The sequence below is a fragment of the Mesoplodon bidens genome (genome assembly GCF_964165515.1).
Source record: "Mesoplodon bidens genome assembly, chromosome: 17".
Lineage (NCBI taxonomy): Eukaryota > Metazoa > Chordata > Mammalia > Artiodactyla > Ziphiidae > Mesoplodon > Mesoplodon bidens.
In genome coordinates, this window is record NC_138174.1 from 1,302,614 (window position 1) to 1,321,433 (window position 18,820).

At 42.2% G+C, this 18,820-nt stretch overlaps 1 protein-coding gene across 1 annotated transcript in view; it reads right to left on the reverse strand.

Moving 5' to 3' along the window:
- The window catches only part of XPO4 (exportin 4), a 112,389-nt gene that overhangs the window by 36,821 nt on the left and 56,748 nt on the right, over positions 1–18,820 (reverse strand). Inside the window, exons 8-10 of the mRNA XM_081214526.1 lie at positions 18,696–18,776; positions 17,378–17,535; positions 16,973–17,147 (exon numbers count right to left, since the gene is read on the reverse strand). Of these exons, the coding sequence (XP_081070652.1) occupies positions 16,973–17,147; positions 17,378–17,535; positions 18,696–18,776 (414 nt within the window). The remainder of the gene's footprint in view (positions 1–16,972; positions 17,148–17,377; positions 17,536–18,695; positions 18,777–18,820) is intronic.

Sequence of the window (18,820 nt, forward strand, 5' to 3'; positions counted from 1 at the left end):
ATTTCTTTAAATCAGTAAGGAAAAGACAATCTGATAGGAAAACAAGCAACAGAGTAAACAAGCATTTCATAAGAATAATCATGGGTATTATGTATTGATATCTATGAAAAGATGCTCAATGTTATTAGTACCTGGGAAAGCAAATTAAGATCATATTCCATATTGTGAGTCTGGCAGAAGCTGTGCTGGTGAAGATGTGGGTCAATGGGAATGCAGACACCACCATGAGCATGGAGTCCAGTCACTTGAGCAAACAATGGGAAACTATCTTTTTAATATTATTATTATTATTCATTTATTTTATTTATGTGACTGCGCTGGGTCTTAGTTGCAGCACGTGGGACCTTTAGTTGTGGCATGCGGACTCTTAGTTGTAGCATGCAGGATCTAGTTCCCTGACCAGGGATTGAACCCGGGCCCCCCGCACTGGGAGCACAGAGTCTTATCACTGGACCACCAGGGAAGTCCCAGGAAACTATCTTTGAAAACTGAATGTTACATAGCCTATGATCCAAAACTTCCATTCTGAGGTTTAGACCTTAGGAAAGTCTCACGAAAGTGTGCTAGGAAACACGTGGAAGAACGTTTACTTTAACACTGTAATGGCAGAAAAGGGAAACCCAAAATTTCCTTTACAGCAGAATGGGAAAACAAGGTGTGGTGTAATATTCACACAATGACACAGCTTACCATGTAAATGATCAGAGAACTTAAGACAAACGAATGTTAAAATTTAGCACAGCGGCCACCTCTCCTGCAGGGTTGGCAGGGGGGGCCAGCTAGCAACAGGAGTGGATGACCACTCCAGTTACAGCAACCTCAGGACCAGGAAAGTTCTCGAGTTGGGCTGTGGGCTCTCCCACAGTCACTTTATTATCTGTTTTATTTTTTCTCTTCATCATATATGATACTGGTTCTGAGGACAGAAGAAAAGGCATATAAAATGGCCAGATAGAGGCGTCGGATGCTAGAGCGCGGGAACAGTGGGCATGACGGGGGATGGGGGAGGCGCTCGCCTCTCCCGCTCTGCTGGTGAGGGCGGTTCGGCATTCCTTCCTTCCTCACAGCGTCAGTTGGAACCAGGTTGGCACTGCGACATCTGCACGAGTTGCTGTGTAGCTGACACGGTCTTGGTGTTCCGGCCTGATGTCAGGCCTGAGCGTCTGAGGTGGGAGAGCTGAGTTCAGGACACTGGACCACCAGGGACCTCGCGGTCCCACATAATATCAATCGGCGAGAGCTCTCCCAGAGATCTCTGTCTCCACACTAAGACGCAGCTCCACCCAACGGCCAGCAAGCTCCAGTGCTGGACGCCCCATGCCAATCAACTAGCAAGACAGGAACGCAACCCCACCCATTAAGAGAGAGACTGCCTAAAATCATAATAACTTCACAGACACCCCAAAACACACCACTGGACGCAGCCCTGCCCACCAGAAAGACAAGATCCAGCCCCACCCACCAGAACACAGGCACTAGTCCCCTCCACCAGGAAGCCTATGCAACCCACTGAACCAACCTCATCCACTGGGGACAGACACAAAAAACAACTGGAACTACAAACCTGCAGCCTGCAAAAAGGAGACCCCAAACACAGTAAGTGAAACAAAATGAGAAGACAGAGAAATATGCAGCAGATAAAGGAGAAAGGTAAAACCCACCAGACCAAACTAATGAAGACGAGATAGGCAGCCTACTTGAAAAAGAATTCAGAGTAATGACAGCAAAGATGATCCAAAATCTTGGAAATAGAATGGAGAAAATACAAGAAAGGTTTAACAAGGACCTAGAAGAACTAAAGAGCAAATAAACAATGATGAACAACACAGTAAATTAATTAAAAATTATCTAGAAGGAATGAATAGCAGAATAACTGAGGCAGAAGAACGGATAAGTGACCTGGAAGATAAAATAGTGGAAATAAATACCGCAGAGCAGAACAAAGAAAAAAGAATGAAAAGAATTGAGGACAGTCTCAGAGACCTCTGGGACAACATTAAACGTACCAAGAGTCGAATTACAGGGGTCCCAGAAGAAGAAGAAAGAGAAAGGGTCTGAGAAAATTTCTGAAGAGATTATAGTTGAAAACTTCCCTAACATGAGAAAAGAAACAGTCAATCAAGTCCAGGAAGCACAGAGAGTCCCATACAGGATAAATCCAAGGAGAAACACACCAAGACACATACTAATCAAACTATCAAAAATTAAATACAAAGAAAAAATATTAAAAGCAGCAAGGGAGAAGCAACAAATAACATACGAGGGAATCCCCATAAGGTTAACGGTTGATAGTTCAGCAGAAACTCTGCAAGCCAGAAGGGAGTGGCAGGACATATTTAAAGTGATGAAAGGGAAAAACCTACAACCAACATTACTCTACCCAGCAAGGATCTCATTCAGATTTGACAGAGAAATTGAAACCTTTACAGACAAGCAAAAGTTACGAGAATTCAGTACCACCAAACCAGCTTTACAACAAATAAAGGAACTTCTCTAGACAGGAAACACAGGAGAAGGAAAAGACCTACAATAACAAACCCAAAACAATTAAGAAAATGGTAATAGGAACATACATATTGATAATTACCTTAAATGTAAATGGATTAAATGCTCCAACCAAAAGACACAGACTGGCTGAATGGACACAAAAACAAGACCCGTATATATGCTGTCTACAAGACACCCACTTCAGACCTAGGGACACATACAAACTGAAAGTGAGGGGACGGAAAAAGATATTCCATGCAAATGAAAACCAAAAGAAAGCTGGAGTAGCAATTCTCATATCGGACAAAACAGACTTTAAAATAAAGACTAATACAAGAGACAAAGAAAGACACTACATAATGATCAAGGGGTCAATCCAGGAAGAAGATATAATAATTGTAAATATTTCGGCATCCAACATAGGAGCACCTCAATACATAAGGCAAATGCTAACAGCCATAAAAAGGGAAATTGACAGTAACACAATAATAGTAGGGGACTTTAACACCCCACTTTCACCAATGGACAGATCATCCAGGATGAAAATAAATAAGGAAACACAAGCTTTAAATGACACATTAAACAAGATAGACTTAACTGATATTTACAGGACATTCCATCCAAAAACAACAGAATACACTTTCTTCTCAAGTGCTCATGGAACATTCTCTAGGATAGGTCATATGTTGGGTCACAAATCAAGCCTTGGTAAATTTAAGAAAGTTGAAAGCATATCGAGTATCTTTTCTGACCACAACACTATGAGACTAGATATCAATTACAGAAAAAAAACTAAGAAAATACAAACGTTGGCTTCCCTGGTGGCGCAGTGGTTGAGAGTCCGCCTGCCGATGCAGGGGACATGGGGTCGTGCCCCGGTCCAGGAAGATCCCAATGCCGCGGAGCGGCTGGGCCCGTGAGCCATGGCTGCTGAGCCTGTGCATCCAGAGCCTGTGCTCTGCAACAGGAGAGGCCACAACAGTGAGAGGCCTGCGTACCGCAAAAAAAAAAAAAAAAAAATATATATATATATATATATATACACATACATATATATACACACACAAACGTGGAGGCTAAACAGTACGCTACTAAATAACCAAGAGATTACTGAAAAAAATCAAAGAGGAAATAAAAAAATACCAAGAAACAAATGACAATGAAAATACGACGACCCAAAGCCTATGGGATGCAGTAAAAGCAGTTCTAAGACGGAAGTTTATAGCAATACAATCCTACCTCAAGAAACAAGAATACAGAAAGAAGAACAAAAAAACCCCAAAGTTAGCAGAAGGAAAGAAGTCATAACGATCAGATCAGAAATAAATGAAAAAGAAATGAAGGAAACAACAGCAAAGATCAATAAAACTAAAAGCTGGTTCTTTGAGAAGATAAACAAAATTGATAAACCATTAGCCAGACTCATTAAGAAAAAAAGGGAGAAGACTCAAATCACTAGAATTAGAAATGAAAAAGGACAAGTAACAACTGACACTGAAGAAATACGAAAGATCATTAGAGATTACTACAAGCAACTCTATGCCAATAAAATGGACAACCTGGAAGTAATGGACACATTCTTAGAAAAGCACAACCTTCTGAGACTGAACCAGGAAGAAGTAGAAAATATAAACAGACCAATCACAAGCACTGAAATTCAAACAAAAGCCCAGGACCAGATGGCTTCACAGGCGAATTCTATTAACACCCATCCTTCTCAAACTCTTCCAAAATATAGTAGAGGGAAGAACACTCTCAAACTCATTCTACGAGGCCATCATCACCCTGATACCAAAACCAGACAAAGACGTCACAAAGAAAAAAACTATATTCATCTCTGATGAATATAGATGCAAAAATCCTCAACAAAATACTAGCAAACAGAATCCAACAGCACATTAAAAGGATCATGCACCATGATCAAGTGGGGTTTATCCCAGGAATGCAAGCATTCTTCAGTATACACAAATCAATCAATGTGATACACCATATTAACAAACTGAAGGATAAAAACAATATGATAGGGCTTCCCTGGCGGCGCAGTGGTTTGAGAGTCCGCCAGCCGATGCAGGGGACATGGGTTCGTGCCCTGGTCCGGGAGGATCCCACATGCCGCGGAGCGGCTGGGCCCGTGAGCCATGGCCTCTGAGCCTGCGCATCCAGAGCCTGTGCTCCACAACGGGAGAGGCCACAACAGTGAGAGGCCCGCGTACCGAAGGAAACAAAAAAAAAAAAGATAATCTCAACAGATGCAGAAAAAGCTTTCAACAAAATTCAACACCTATTTTTGATAAAACTTTCCAGGAAGTAGGCATAGAGGTAACCTACCTCAACATAATAAAGGCCATATATGACAAACCCACAGCCAACATCAGCCTCAATGGTGAAAAACTAAAACCACTTCCTCTAAGATCAGGAACAAGACAAGGTTGCCCACTCTCACCACTATTATTCAACATAGTTTTGGAAGCTTTAGCCATAGCATTCAGAGAAGAAAAAGAAATAATACAAACCCAAATCGGAAAAGAAGTAAAACTGTCACTGTTTGCAGATGACATGATACTATACACAGAGAATCCTAAAGAAGCTACCAGAAAACTACTAGAGCTAATCAATGAATTTGGTAAAGTAGCAGGATACAAAATTAATGCACAAAAATCTCTTGTATTCCTGTACACTGATGATGAAAAATCTGAAAGAGAAATTAAGGAAACACTCCCATTTACCACTGCAACAAAAAAGAGTAAAATACTTAGGAATAAACCTACCTAAGGAGACAAAACACCTGTATGCAGAAAACTGTAAGACACTGATGAAAGAAATTAAAGACGATACAAAGAGATGGAGAGATATATACCATGTTCTTGGATTGGAAGAATCAACACTGTGAAAATGACTATACTACCCAAAGCAATCTACAGATTCAGTGCAATCCCTATCAAACTACCAATGGCATTTTTCACAGAACTAGAACAAAAAACTTCACAATTTGCATGGAAACACAAAAGACCCCGAACAGCCAAAGCAGTCTTGAGAAAGAAAAACGGAGCTGGAGGAATCAGGCTCCCAGACTTCAGACTACACTACAAAAGCTACAGTAAACAAGGCAGTATGGTACTGGCACAAAAACAGAAATATAGATCAATGGAACAGGATAGAAAGCCCAGAGATAAACCCACGCACATATTGTCACCTTATCTTTGATAAAGAAGGTAAGAACATACAATGGAGAAAAGACAGCCTCTTCAATAAGTGGTGCTGGGAAAACTGGACAGCTACATGTACAAGAATGATATTAGAACACTCCCTAACACTGTACACAAAAATAAACTCAAAATGGACTGAAGACCTAAATGTAAGGCCAGCGCTTCCCTGGTGGTGCAGTGGTTAAGAATCCGCCTGCCAATGCAGGGGACACGGGTTCGAGCCCTGGTCTGGGAAGATCCCACATGGAACAGAGCAACTAAGCCCATGCGCCACAACTACTGAGCCTGCGCTCTAGAGCCCGCATGGCACTACTACTGAAGCCCACGAGCCTAGAGCCTGTGCTCCACAACAAGAGAAGCCACCACAATGAGAAGCCCATGCACCGCAATGAAGAGCAGCCCCTGCTCACCGCAACTAGAGAAAGCCCGCGCACAGCCACAAAGACCCAACTCAGACAATAAATAAATAAATAAATTTACTTAAAAAAAATAATAAATGTAAGGCCAGACACTATAAAACTCTTAGAGTAAAACATAGGCAGAACGCTCTATGACATAAATCACAGCAAGATCATTTTTGACCCACCTCCTACAAAAATGGAAATAAAAACAAAAATAAACAAATGGGACCTAATAAAACTTAAAAGCTTTTGTACAGCAAAGGAAACCATAAACAACATGAAGGGATAAAATATTCGTAAATGAAGCAACTGACAAAGGATTAATCTCCAAAACATACAAGCAGCTCATGCAGCTCAATATCAAAAAAACAAACAACCCAATCCAAAAATGGGCAGAAGACCTCGTTTCTCCAAAGAAGATATACATATTCCCAGCAAACACATGAAAGGATGCTCAACATCACTAATCATTAGAGAAATGCAAATCAAAACTACAATGAGGTATCACCTCATACCAGTCAGAATGGCCACCATCAAAAAATCTACAAACAATAAATGCTGGAGAGGGCGTGGAGAAAAGGGAACCCTCTTGCACTGTTGGTGGGAATGTAAATTGATACAGCCTATGGAGAACAGTATGGAGGTTCCTTAAAAAACTAAAAATAGGGGCTTCCCTGGTGGCGCAGTGGTTGATAGTCCGCCTGCCAATGCAGGGGACACAGGTTCGTGACCCGGTTCGGGAAGATCCCACATGCCGCAGAGCGGCTAGGCCCATGAGCCATGGCTCCTAGGCCTGCGCATCCAGAGCCTGTGCTCTGCAACGGGAGAGGCCACAACAGTGAGAGGCCCGCGTACCGCCAAAAAAAAAAACAAAAAAAAACAAAAAAACTAAAAATAGAACTACCATATGACCCAGCAATCTCACTACTGGGCATATACCCTGAGAAAACCATAATTCAAAAAGAGATATGTATCACAATATTTACTGCAGTAGTATTTACAATAGCCAAGATATGGAAGCAACCTAAGGGGCCATCGACAGATGAATGGATAAGGAAGATGTGGCACATATATACAATGGAATATTACTCAGCCATAAAAAGAAACGAAATTGAGTTATTTGTAGTGAGGTGGATGGACCTAGAGTCTGTCATACAGAGTGAAGTAAGTCAGAAAGAGAAAAACAAATACCGTATGCTAACGCATATATATGGAATCTTTAAAAAAATGGTTCTGATGAACCTAGGGGCAGGACAGGAATAAAGACGCAGACATAGAAGTTGGACTTGAGGACACGGGGAGGGGGAAGGGTAAGCTGGGACAAAGTGAGAGAGTGGCATGGACATATATACACTACCAAACGTAAAATAGATAGCTAGTGGGAAGCAGCCGCATAGCACAGGGAGATCAGCTCGGTGCTCTGTGACCCCCTAGAGGGGTGGGATAGGGAGGGTGGGAGGGAGACGCAAGAGGGAGGAGATATGGGGATATATGTATATGTATAGCTGATTCACTTTGTTATAAAGCAGAAGTTAACACACCATTGTAAAGCAATTATACTCCAATAAAGATGTTAAAAAAATTTTAAACAAAAGGCCAGGTAAGTGCCCATCTGGTCGCAGCAGCAGCTGATGTGTGCCTGCAGCAGAAAACACTAATGCCAGCTAAGTACTGGAGCAGGAGATGAATAAGACCGTTTCTGCATACTTAAAGCATGTGCTTTGCAGAACTCATTTGTTAAGTCTTAACAGTTTATGTTGCCAAAATAAACAGACTGGTAACATATCTTAAGAGGAACAGCATCCTCTGACCCCACCGCTCAGAAGGAAGCAGCAGGGCATTTCTAAGAACTCTCTCTGTTGTTCCCTAGCACATATACAATGCATGCTTATCACGGTTTAATCATTCAGATACAGAAAAGTACAAATAAAATGGAAAAGCCTTATAAGCCTTTTACTATTGGAAGAGCATTCCATCATTCCTCCCATAGAGCCCTGACATTAGACAAAAGAGAAGATCACAGCGGACCATCAGAGCCCCTGCTCACTGGATGCTGGTTTAAAGTAAGAACTGCACACTTGTACAGCGCGTCTGTTCCACTTGGAAACCAGTACAAGTAACTCATCAGGCAAAGCGTGAGAAATCTGGGTGATGACAATGGGCAGCCAAATCTTTCCGTCTCATCACAGAGAACTGAAACCCAGCCGAGTGGTTTTTCCTAATACCTTGGCCCTGCTCCACAGCCCCTCTGGCCAAGACCCAGCCGCCAAGCCGGAGCACGTGCCCCAGGATGACGAGGGCCCAAGCCAGACACTCTGCTCGTGCCTGGGGTGTCTCGGGCCTGCTGCCAGGAGGGCTTTGGAGAGGGGCGCAGAGCTTAGGAGGCTACTGGACTCCACTTTCCCCCAGTTGGGAACGGAGGGTGGAGAAGGCAACCAAAACGTGCTATCAGCACTGACATGTCAACGCCCAAAATTAACCTGCGAGCGTACTGGGGGTGAACCTGCAGCTCTTCAGCCGCAGAAAGAAATCTGCTTTTGCGTCTGGTGACTATTTGGACATATAGAAACAGCAGTTCCTGTTGTCTCTGGACATGCTGGCAAATGAAGCCTGGGAAAGACAGCCTTCAGTATGTGGTCTGCTCCGCCTTTTAACAATGACGTGAACTTCAGATTAAAATCTAACATCACCATACGATTCCAACTATACGACATTTTGGAAAAGGCCAAACTATGGAGACAATAAAAGGATCCGTGGTTGCCAGGGGCTGGGTGGGGGCGTGAAGAGCAGAGCTCAGAGGATTTTCAGGGCAGTGACACTAGCCTGCATGAGACTGTAATGGTGGCTACACATCCCTGCACATTCATCCAAACCCGTAGAGTGTACAACACAAAGAGTGAACTCTGATGTAGACCATGGGCTCGGGATGATGATGGCCTCGGTGCAGGTTCATCAGGTGTAACACATGCACTCTCTGGTAGGGATGCTGATGGTGGGGGGCTGGGTGTACTGGGGCAGGGGTGGGAGCTCTGTATTTTCACTCGAGTTTGCTGTGAATCTAAAACTGCTCTAAAAAAATTAAGTGTGTGCATGTGTCCTTAACGTTAGATACTGTAAAAGTATACATGATAAATCCTGTGCTAGAGTAGTTCTAATATCTGTTATGCTGCAAAGAACTCCTACAGCTTTTTTTCTACAAACAGCAAATAACCAACGTGACAACTCCAAATCATTTCCATGAAACTGGAAAGCTCTTCCTTTGAACTTGAGTGCTATCTTCACATGTAAACATAAGTTACGAGTCAGTTAAGAAAAGCATTATGATTCACAAGGACGTCCCTGGTGGCGCAGTGGTTAAGAGTCCGCCTGCCAATGCAGGGGACACGGGTTCGAGCCCTGGTCCTGGAAGATTCCACATGCCATGGAGCAACTAAGCCCGTGCGCCACAACTACAGAGCCTGTGCTCTAGAGCCCGTGAGCCACAACTACTGAGCCCACAAGCCACAACTACTGAAGCCCGTGCGCCTAGAGCCCGTGCTCTGCAACAAGAGAAGCCACCGCAATGAGAACCCTGCGCACCACAACGAACAGTAGCCCCCACTCGCCGCAACTAGAGAAAGCCCATGCACAGCAACGAGGACTCAACACAGCCAAAAAACAAAATTTTATTTATTAACAAAAAAGAAAAGCATTATGATTCATAGACATAAAAATTGCAATAAGGTGGGTGTGGGCCATTAGCTCTCACACATGGAATGTTTCATTTCTGAGGAATAACCCTGTTTAACTCTGTTCCCTATTTAGAGCCTGGGGCTGGCTCTACTGCTCTCATAAGGACTTGGTAACGAAAGCAAACTGAACAATCAGAGGTCGCAGAGGGTAGGAAAGGAGCCAAAGCACCGGCCAGGGGTTCCCTGGCAGCGCTGATTTGCAAACATGATACAAAATCAACTGGCAGAAATAAGTCTGCACAACATAAACCGTGCTTATAACAACAGAGGGGGAAACTCCAGGTAAACGAAGGGGGAAAAGGTCCTATCAATATACTGTTTCTTTATCTGCATGGCTGGCACACAGTTGTTCATTTTCTTATTCTTTACAAATGTTTATATATATATAAAGCTTTTACTTTACGTGAACAGAATATTCCACAGTAAGTTTAAAATTTACAGGCATTGCCATAACCCCCAAGTCCAATGACAGGTCAAATAATACATGTACTGCACAGTGTAAAACAATAAGAAAGGGCATAGGAAAGATTAAAGGCTGAATTATAATAGTTTATGCTGCTACTCATCTGCTATAAATACCCTTTCCTAGTGTAGCATCATATAAAGCAACAACGGCAATACGGAGAAAAATCGCAGAAATGTCACAAACAGATCACGAGCTCTCCATTTGAAAAAGAATTTAGAAGTCTTTGAATGTCAAATGCAAAAGAAATTAATTCATTCTCTCATTTTTTTTCCCTAGCCAGTCCCTACAGCACAGAATTAATTTGACTCCAGACTACCTATGCAGCTGACAGTATTCCTGGCTTCTGAAATCCCCCAAGAGAAATTGATTTAGTGGACAAGCACTGCAGCTGTTAGAAGAATCCTATAAATAGATCACTTAAAAAAAAAAATCGACTCCCCACAAAAACACCAAGAGTCCGAGGTGTAATTTTCAGAGTTTTTAAATGTTACACTCCTAGATTAACATAACTTTTTCCTTCTGGAAACATATATGTATTTCCAAATTCTTAATGCTAAAGAACGTATATTCATCAAACACAGTCCCTGCCACATGTAGATGATGGGTAAATATTCACGGAACTGAAATGACCCAGCAGTACTCCCAAGGGGCCGGCACTGCTGGGACTCACCTGCCTTACCCGAGGTAGGAGGGCCATCTCTTCTTCCACCTCATTCTAGCGTCCAATTTTCAAAACCCTGGCCCATTAGATCTGGTTATGTTTTTAATGCTAGTCTTGTAAGCAATACAAAGGTTACTATATGAAACCACAGTTATGACAATAAATAAGCTTTAATCTAAATCCACTACATTCTATCTCAAGTGCAAGAATTCTGTAAAACCAACATTGGTTCTGTGCTAGGACTGGAAGCAGACTGAAAAATCAGGGCTGACTCATATACAAGGTAGGAAACACTGCATGGCAAAATTACGATCCAACCAGAATTAAATGAAACATGGAAATTATTTTAAGGATTTCTTTTAATAAGAATCTGTATTTAAGTTGTAATAGTAACCAATTTTCTTTCAAATATCCTGAACAGAGGTAAAGCCACTGTTAGGATTAAAAAAAAGCATACTTTAAATGTTCAAGGCTACTCATGCATCTCATTTCATTCTTCTCTGATCAACAAGCAGAGGAAATGAGTGCACACAGTGCAGCTGGACAGCTGTGTCGCCCTCCGGACTATCATCCATTCATTCCTCCCCGGCCAGCAGAATGCTGGGTAGGGAGGTTGGCACAGCTTCTCAAACCATCCCTTCCCCCGGGAGTTAAGGTGCAGGGTCGACCACACGTCTGTGTTGTACCGACATCACCATTCCAGATGGTAAGTTATTCCCTCTTCTCCCTGAAATACCCCCCAAATTCCTGCTTCCCACCTCTCCATTTGTAACTTGGCTTCAATGCATTTCTTTCACCACACCTCCTCTCCACAGAGTAATTATCCATCGAGCTGGAGAAACTAGATTTTGAGTTAAGAATGCTGAACTTTAAATGCACTCACTCACCTAAGGAAATGCAAAATTATTTTACTGCATTACATTCTATAATGGACTTCCCAACAACTTTATCAAGATTCTTCTTCTTCTGCCTTGTCCTGCTGGTCTTGAGGTTAGGGAACAAATGTACTAAAATTAAATGTGAAGTTCTTCCTTCGTAAAGTTTACTAGCATCACCTCCCACCTCCCGTACATATCCAACCCACAGCCCCCATGCACACGTACACACACACACACACACACTTCAAAGTTTAAGGACCATGATGGTTGCTCTGTTCAGTTAACATGTTATGTGGCTTCTGGCTGATGAACCTACTGGGGGCTGAACTTAACAGACAAAAGAAACCAAGAAACAAATGAGAGTCTAGAGCTCAAGCCATATTCTCTTAAAATTTCACTGAATCAATTCAAATGCATATACTAGTATTATAAACATTTTATAAAATAGTTGACATAATAATATGAACAATTATTTGGTTAGGATTTTAATTTTTAAGGCAATAATTTCATCTTATAATCCATCTCACCTCTCCAGCCTAGCAATAGACAAAAATTTGATTTCTCGGGTGCAATGAAAAAATTCTTGGCTTCAGGAAGCCTCAAGTAACACCAAGAAATTTTAACAGCCAACAGAATAAAGTGGCTGAAGACTGGAGTTGCTCTTTTTGAGCAGAGACTTTCAGTTCACTGCAAGTTGAGGGCAGTCATAAATAACAGCCTCTCTTCATACACACACTACAGCCACCAAACAAGGACATAGTTCAAGAATACATGTTAGTATCAAGAATTTTTCTTCCCATGAAGTTGCTTTTTTTTCTTCTTGCTACAGCAACATAACCACCATCTAAGACATGAGCTCCTAAAACAAGAGACAATCTATATGTATTCCTAAATAAATACAGTTTTGAAAAAATACCACAGTAAAACAAAAGTGTATTGCTGGGTACCATGATGTTCATTGCAGCACTATTCACAATAGGCAGGACATGGAAGCAACCTAAGTGGCCATCGACAGATGAATGGATAAAGAAGATGTAGCACATATATACAATGGAATATTACTCAGCCATAAAAAGAAACGAAATTGAGTTATTTGTACTGAGGTGGATGGACCTAGAGTCTGTCATACAGAGTGAAGTAAGTCAGAGAGAGAAAGACAAATACCATATGCTAACACATACATATGGAATCTAAAAAAAAAAAAAAAGGTTCTAATGAACCTAGGGGCAAGACAGGAATAAAGACACAGACGTAGAGAATGGACTTGAGGAGACGGGGAGGGGGAAGGGTAAGCTGTGACGAAGTGAGAGAGTGACATGGACACATATACACTACCAAACGTAAAATAGCTCGCTAGTGGGAAGCAGCCGCATAGCACAGGGAGATCAGCTTGGTGCTCTGTGACCACCTAGAGGGGTGGGATAGGGAGGGTGGGAGGGAGACGCAAGTGGGAGGAGATATGGGGATGTGTGTATATGTATAGCTGATTCACTTTGTTATAACGCAGAAGCTAACACACCACTGTAAAGCAATTATGCTCCAATAAAGATGTTAATAAATAAACACATTTTAAAAATTAAAAAATAAAAATAAAACCTTCCTGCCTGAGCACAACTAAAAAAAAAAAGTGTTTTGCGGAACCTGTTTTCCTATTGGGAAAAGAAACTCTTTCAATATTAAAGAAAAACAAAACATTTCACAAGATTAAAATTGTTTTTAAAAACCTAATATTAAAATTATTGATTTGGGGCTTTCCTGGTGGCACAGTGGTTAAGAATCTGCCTGCCAATGCAGGGGACACGGGTTCGAGCCCTGGTCCGGGAAGATCCCACACTCCATGGAGCAACTAAGCCCATGTGCCACAACTACTGAGCCAACGTGCTGCAATTACTGAAGCCCATGCTCCACCACAAGAGAAGCCACTGCAATGAGAAGCCCACGCACAGCAATGAAGACCCAACACAGCCAAAAGTAAATAAACAAATAAATTTGTATTTTAAAAAAAAGATATAATTTGAGAGCAAATCACAAAAGACAACATTTTTAAAAATAAGCAAATAGGGCTTCCCTGGTGGCACAGTGGTTGAGAGTCCGCCTGCCGATGCAGGGGACACGGCTTCGTGCCCCGGTCCGGGAAGATCCCACATGCCGCGGAGCGGCTGGGCCCGTGAGCCACGGCCGCTGAGCCTGCGCGTCCGGAGCCTGTGCTCCACAATGGGAGAGGCCACAGCAGTGAGAGGCCAGCGTACCGCAAAAAAAAATAAATTAATAAAAAAGTAAATAAATAAACAAATAAAATTACTGATTTGCATGAAACAACAAAACTCAAGAACTGGTCTTACTCCTAAGACAGTACACATAATACAGGCTGTTAGTAAAGCCCATTATAAAGGTTCATTTGTATCATTATAATTCTACATTTTATTGTGCACACCGTAGGGGCACTTTCACATTGTTAATCCACCCCACGAAACATCAGAAGAGACCAGTATCCTAACTACACCCCAAGGAAACATGCTCACAGAAGGTGAAGCAACCTGCCCAAGGCCCTGCAGCTGAGGACTACTTCTGGCTCACACCGCAGTGTCTCCCTCAAAAGTTCATGATCTTTCTCACCACGCTGACTCCCCAAAGCAGTTTTTTTTAATATGCCTCAACTTTTCGATTTTTACGTATAAGCTCATTTCTTTATACCTTTTGCCATCTCAGGTCAACAACTATGTATTGTGCACGAGGTGCCCTGGCCTGCGTCCCAGAAGCTCCACTGCGGCCGGCTGGGTCTGTCCCTGCACCTTGCCGCCCACTCCCCAGGCCCCGCCCCCAGCTCACACAGCCAGAGTGAAAACCCCACGCGGCTGAGATACATTTAGGATTCGCTTAGTCTTCTGGTAACTCATCGTGCAGGGACCCCCGTCAGCCCTCAACTTCACCAACCCTCGCCAATCTGACTGCTATGAGTCATGCAAAAGCATCAGACAAATCTATTCCCTCTGTCTTTTTCAATGGGTAACCAATTGTTTCTAACATCATTTTTTAAACGTCATAAACAGATTAAAAGAAATCGACCGATTAAAAGAAAGGAAAAGAAATAGCCCTTTTCCCGAATGAAGCCCATTAGGTACAGTGCATGCCTCCCTGTGAAGCACAATTAAACATCTACTCTCTGAAAGCGCATCCAGGCTCCCTGTGTCCCAGTACTTTTAGGTCAAACCTCAGCAGAAAAATTGTTTTCCAAGTTGTTAGTCCCCTAGGCAAAATAAATAAATTCTAAACCTCAAATCTGCAAGCCAAGAATGTTACAAATCTTCCAGCAATTCCTCTAGAAGCATCCTTAACCCACAAACAAACTATAATAAAAGGCAGCTGTGTTTCTAAACATGTGATCAACGTGCCATTTAACCAAGGGGGAGGGGGTGGGGGAAAGGGGGATGTTACGTGAAACCCGATTCAGAATTTGTGATCATTTGAAAAGAGTTTGAGTACAGCTTAAATACTTGAAATTTCCCTATGTTTCCATGCTTAGTACATAATTTTTCTCCCTAGAAATTCAGACCTCACATGGAGGCCCCTAAACTTCTATTCCTCCATGACCGACACTTTCCAACACATAAATAACTTCCTGGCCTGGCTCCTTTCCTGTCAAACCACTGGGGCGCCCACCGTTGTGAACAGTCACTCCCGAGGTCTTCATGCTCTGACACCTCTGAAGGGGCGCAAATCACTCCCACGCATGTTGCCAAACCCCCAACAAAACCACCGCTCTGACTGAACATGAAATTCTATCAGAGGTCTACAAATATTCTTTTTACCCTTACAATCTTTGAAAAGAATCTGCATTTCATTAAAAAAAATTAGTTTCAACAATTTAATAACTACTTGGTAGGGAAAAAATCAATTACTTCCCAAGATTAACATATTTATTCCCAGTAACTGTTACAAACACAGCTGTGTTGTCAAGGGGCTTAGTACGAGTTTTTCCAAATTAAATATAAAATGTGGAAGATAAGCATTTAAGAATCTGTACCGGGCCTCCCTGGTGGCGCAGTGGTTGAGAGTCCGCCTGCCGATGCAGGGGATACGGGTTCGTGCCCCGGTCTGGGAGGATCCCATATGCCGCGGAGCGGCTGGGCCCGTGAGCCATGGCCTCTGGGCCTGCGCGTCCGGAGCCTGTGCTCCGCAACGGGAGAGGGCACAACAGTGAGAGGCCCGCATACCGCAAAAAGAAAAAAAAAAAAAAAAAAGAATCTGTACCAAAAAACATCTTTACTACAGTAATTGGTCTTAATTTTAATGCAAATTAAAATTTACCAACATATATTATTAAAACCATAAAAAACACCCAAAAAATTAATCAAAATAAGCAGGGTTACAATTATTTGAACCAAATTATATTTACATGATTTCCAGATAAGCCCAAGATTTTTAAATTCTCATAAAACACTTAAAATTATACACAATCACAACCATACCATAAAGTTCCTAGCGCCCCTTGAACTTAAAGAGTTTATTATTAAAATGGCTTTCAACATAGTTTTTAATAAAAACATTCCATTCCATTTCCTACTTTCAGGTACTAAGTTATCTCAACTTAAAATCTTGAGACCAGGGGCTTCCCTGGTGGTGCAGTGGTTAAGGATCCACCTGCCAATGCAGGGGACTCAGGGTCGAGCCCTGGTCCAAGAGGATCCCACATGCTGCAGAGCAAATAAGCCCGTGTGCCACAACTACTGAGCCTGAGCTCTAGAGCCCTCAAGCCACAACTACTGAGTCCGTGCGCCTAGAGCCCGTGCTCAACAAGAGAAGCCACCGCAATGAGAAGCCCGCGCACCGCGACACAGAGTAGCCCCCGCTCGCCGCAACTAGAGAAAGCCTGCGCGCAGCAACTAAGACCCAACGCAGCCAAAAATAAAAAATAAATAAATAAATAAATAAAATAAAATCTTGAGACAAATAAAATTTAGTCTACTAAAGTGATTTTCCACAAATTTTTAAAAAGTCATGTTCCCACGCACAGATTGCCAAATGATTTGCACATATAAACAAACACGCACTCCTTTAAAACAATCAGTGGCCACGAGACACGCTTCAGAGGCACAGCAGGTCCCCCTGCGAGACCGCGCGGGTTCAGTCGGGGCCACTCACCACCTCCTCCAGTGCAGCACTGCGCCCGAAAGAGCACGTGAGGTGTGTCAGGCAGCTCACAAAGGACGAGAAGAGCTCGCTTGGAATGGCGGTTAAGACGTTGCGAGGGAACACGGTTATCAGGTTGCTGATGATGCTGGAGATGCCCACAGCTTCAGAATCTTCTATCTCAATTCTACAACCCAAGGCATGAGCATCAGCGTTAAGTGGAACAGAGGTAACTCGTTTCCACACATGCACCCATTCATTTTCAAAGGCACGTCTCTGTGAACTCATTTCAACGGACACATACAACTCTACTCTAAAATATAAAAGCAGGGGGATCGCTAGTCTCTTTTTTCCTCCACTGTTAATCATGAAGAAGAACGGAAGCTCCTTTTTGGTTCTAAGGCCCAGGATACCTACCCATTGATGGTATTCAGTAAGCCCTCAATGAAGTGTGCGAGATAATCCACTTGGGACCCTTCGTCGGGGAAGATGGGTCCGTGAAGAGAAGCTAACTGGGCGAGGCACTGCAGGGAGTCTTGTGCCATGTCGGAATCTTCTCTGATTTTTCGATGTACCTGTTAGAAAGAATCGCTAATCCATAAACATAAATTCTTCTTTTGTAAGGGTCACGTGTCTATCACGCCAAATGAGGTGAGAGAAAAATTCACTGTAGCTGAGCATTTCTAGAAAACTAATTCCCGAGTTAAACTAAATTTGAAAATTGTCCCTCAGTCCATTTTATGTTATAGGCCATGATTTTAAACATACCACTTAATTGTCAGTGGAGAGCTACCTACATTTTGAAAACTGAACTGTCTCCGGCGTGTTATGACAAAGAGAGAAACAGATGCCGTCCAGTCAGACATACAGCTTCTTCTAAAAACAGCAGCAACGACAGTCATCTGTATTATGCTAACTATGCCTCGCTGCAGCTTCTTACTAAAGTTAGCAAAGTTCGGGCAAGAGCATATAGATGCTGCTTCGCTGGAAGCAGGCAGTTACACACTCGCAAAACCAACATGCCCCTCAATCCCTAGAAATGCACTCATTCAAACAATATATTAACATGGTCTTTCATCAACTCTGATATTGCCTACAATTTATTTGAATCTCATTTTATCCTATATCAGTGCTATTAATAAATTTTCTAAATGTTTAAATTTTACTTAAATTATATTTAAATTCACTTTAAACCTCACGTAGAATTTATTTCAATACTGCGATACTGAAGTGAAACACCTGGCATACAGTGTTCTGATGAAGGAAACACTCCCAAAATATTGCTCCCTAATTTTACAGTGTCATTAATATTCTCAGACTTACATAATTAAAACAGACAAGGAAAATATTTTTAGCAGAGAAATCACAGGTAATTGTTATCTTAATCCACCACATTTACTGTGGCCACTTTCTACTTTCCACAAGGATTTGACTTTTCCAGCCCCTTTCCCTACACAAATCTCTGTGCTTTCTGAGTGTCACACAATTTAAACAGTTATTCTCTACCTGTGTCAGGTTATTTCACTCTGACTCTGCAAATCATTTATAAATTACTTGAAGTTAGGATGCTTCCCAACTATTCACTGGTACAGTGCGGGGACACAGTGAATACTCATAAACCCTTAATTCACTGGTTGATTCCATTAATCTTTAATTCCTGAACTTCTTAAGGTTCTAAGAAATTTAAAATATTAAAAACTCACTGTTAAGTTACAAAGATAATTTATCTACTGACATGCTGAAAGGGGTTTAGAAAAGGGGTTGTCAAACCACAGCCCACAGGCCAGACCTGGCCTCCTGCCTGCTTTTGTGTGGCCTGTGAGGTAAGAATGGTTTTTACCTTTTTATGTGGTTGAGAAA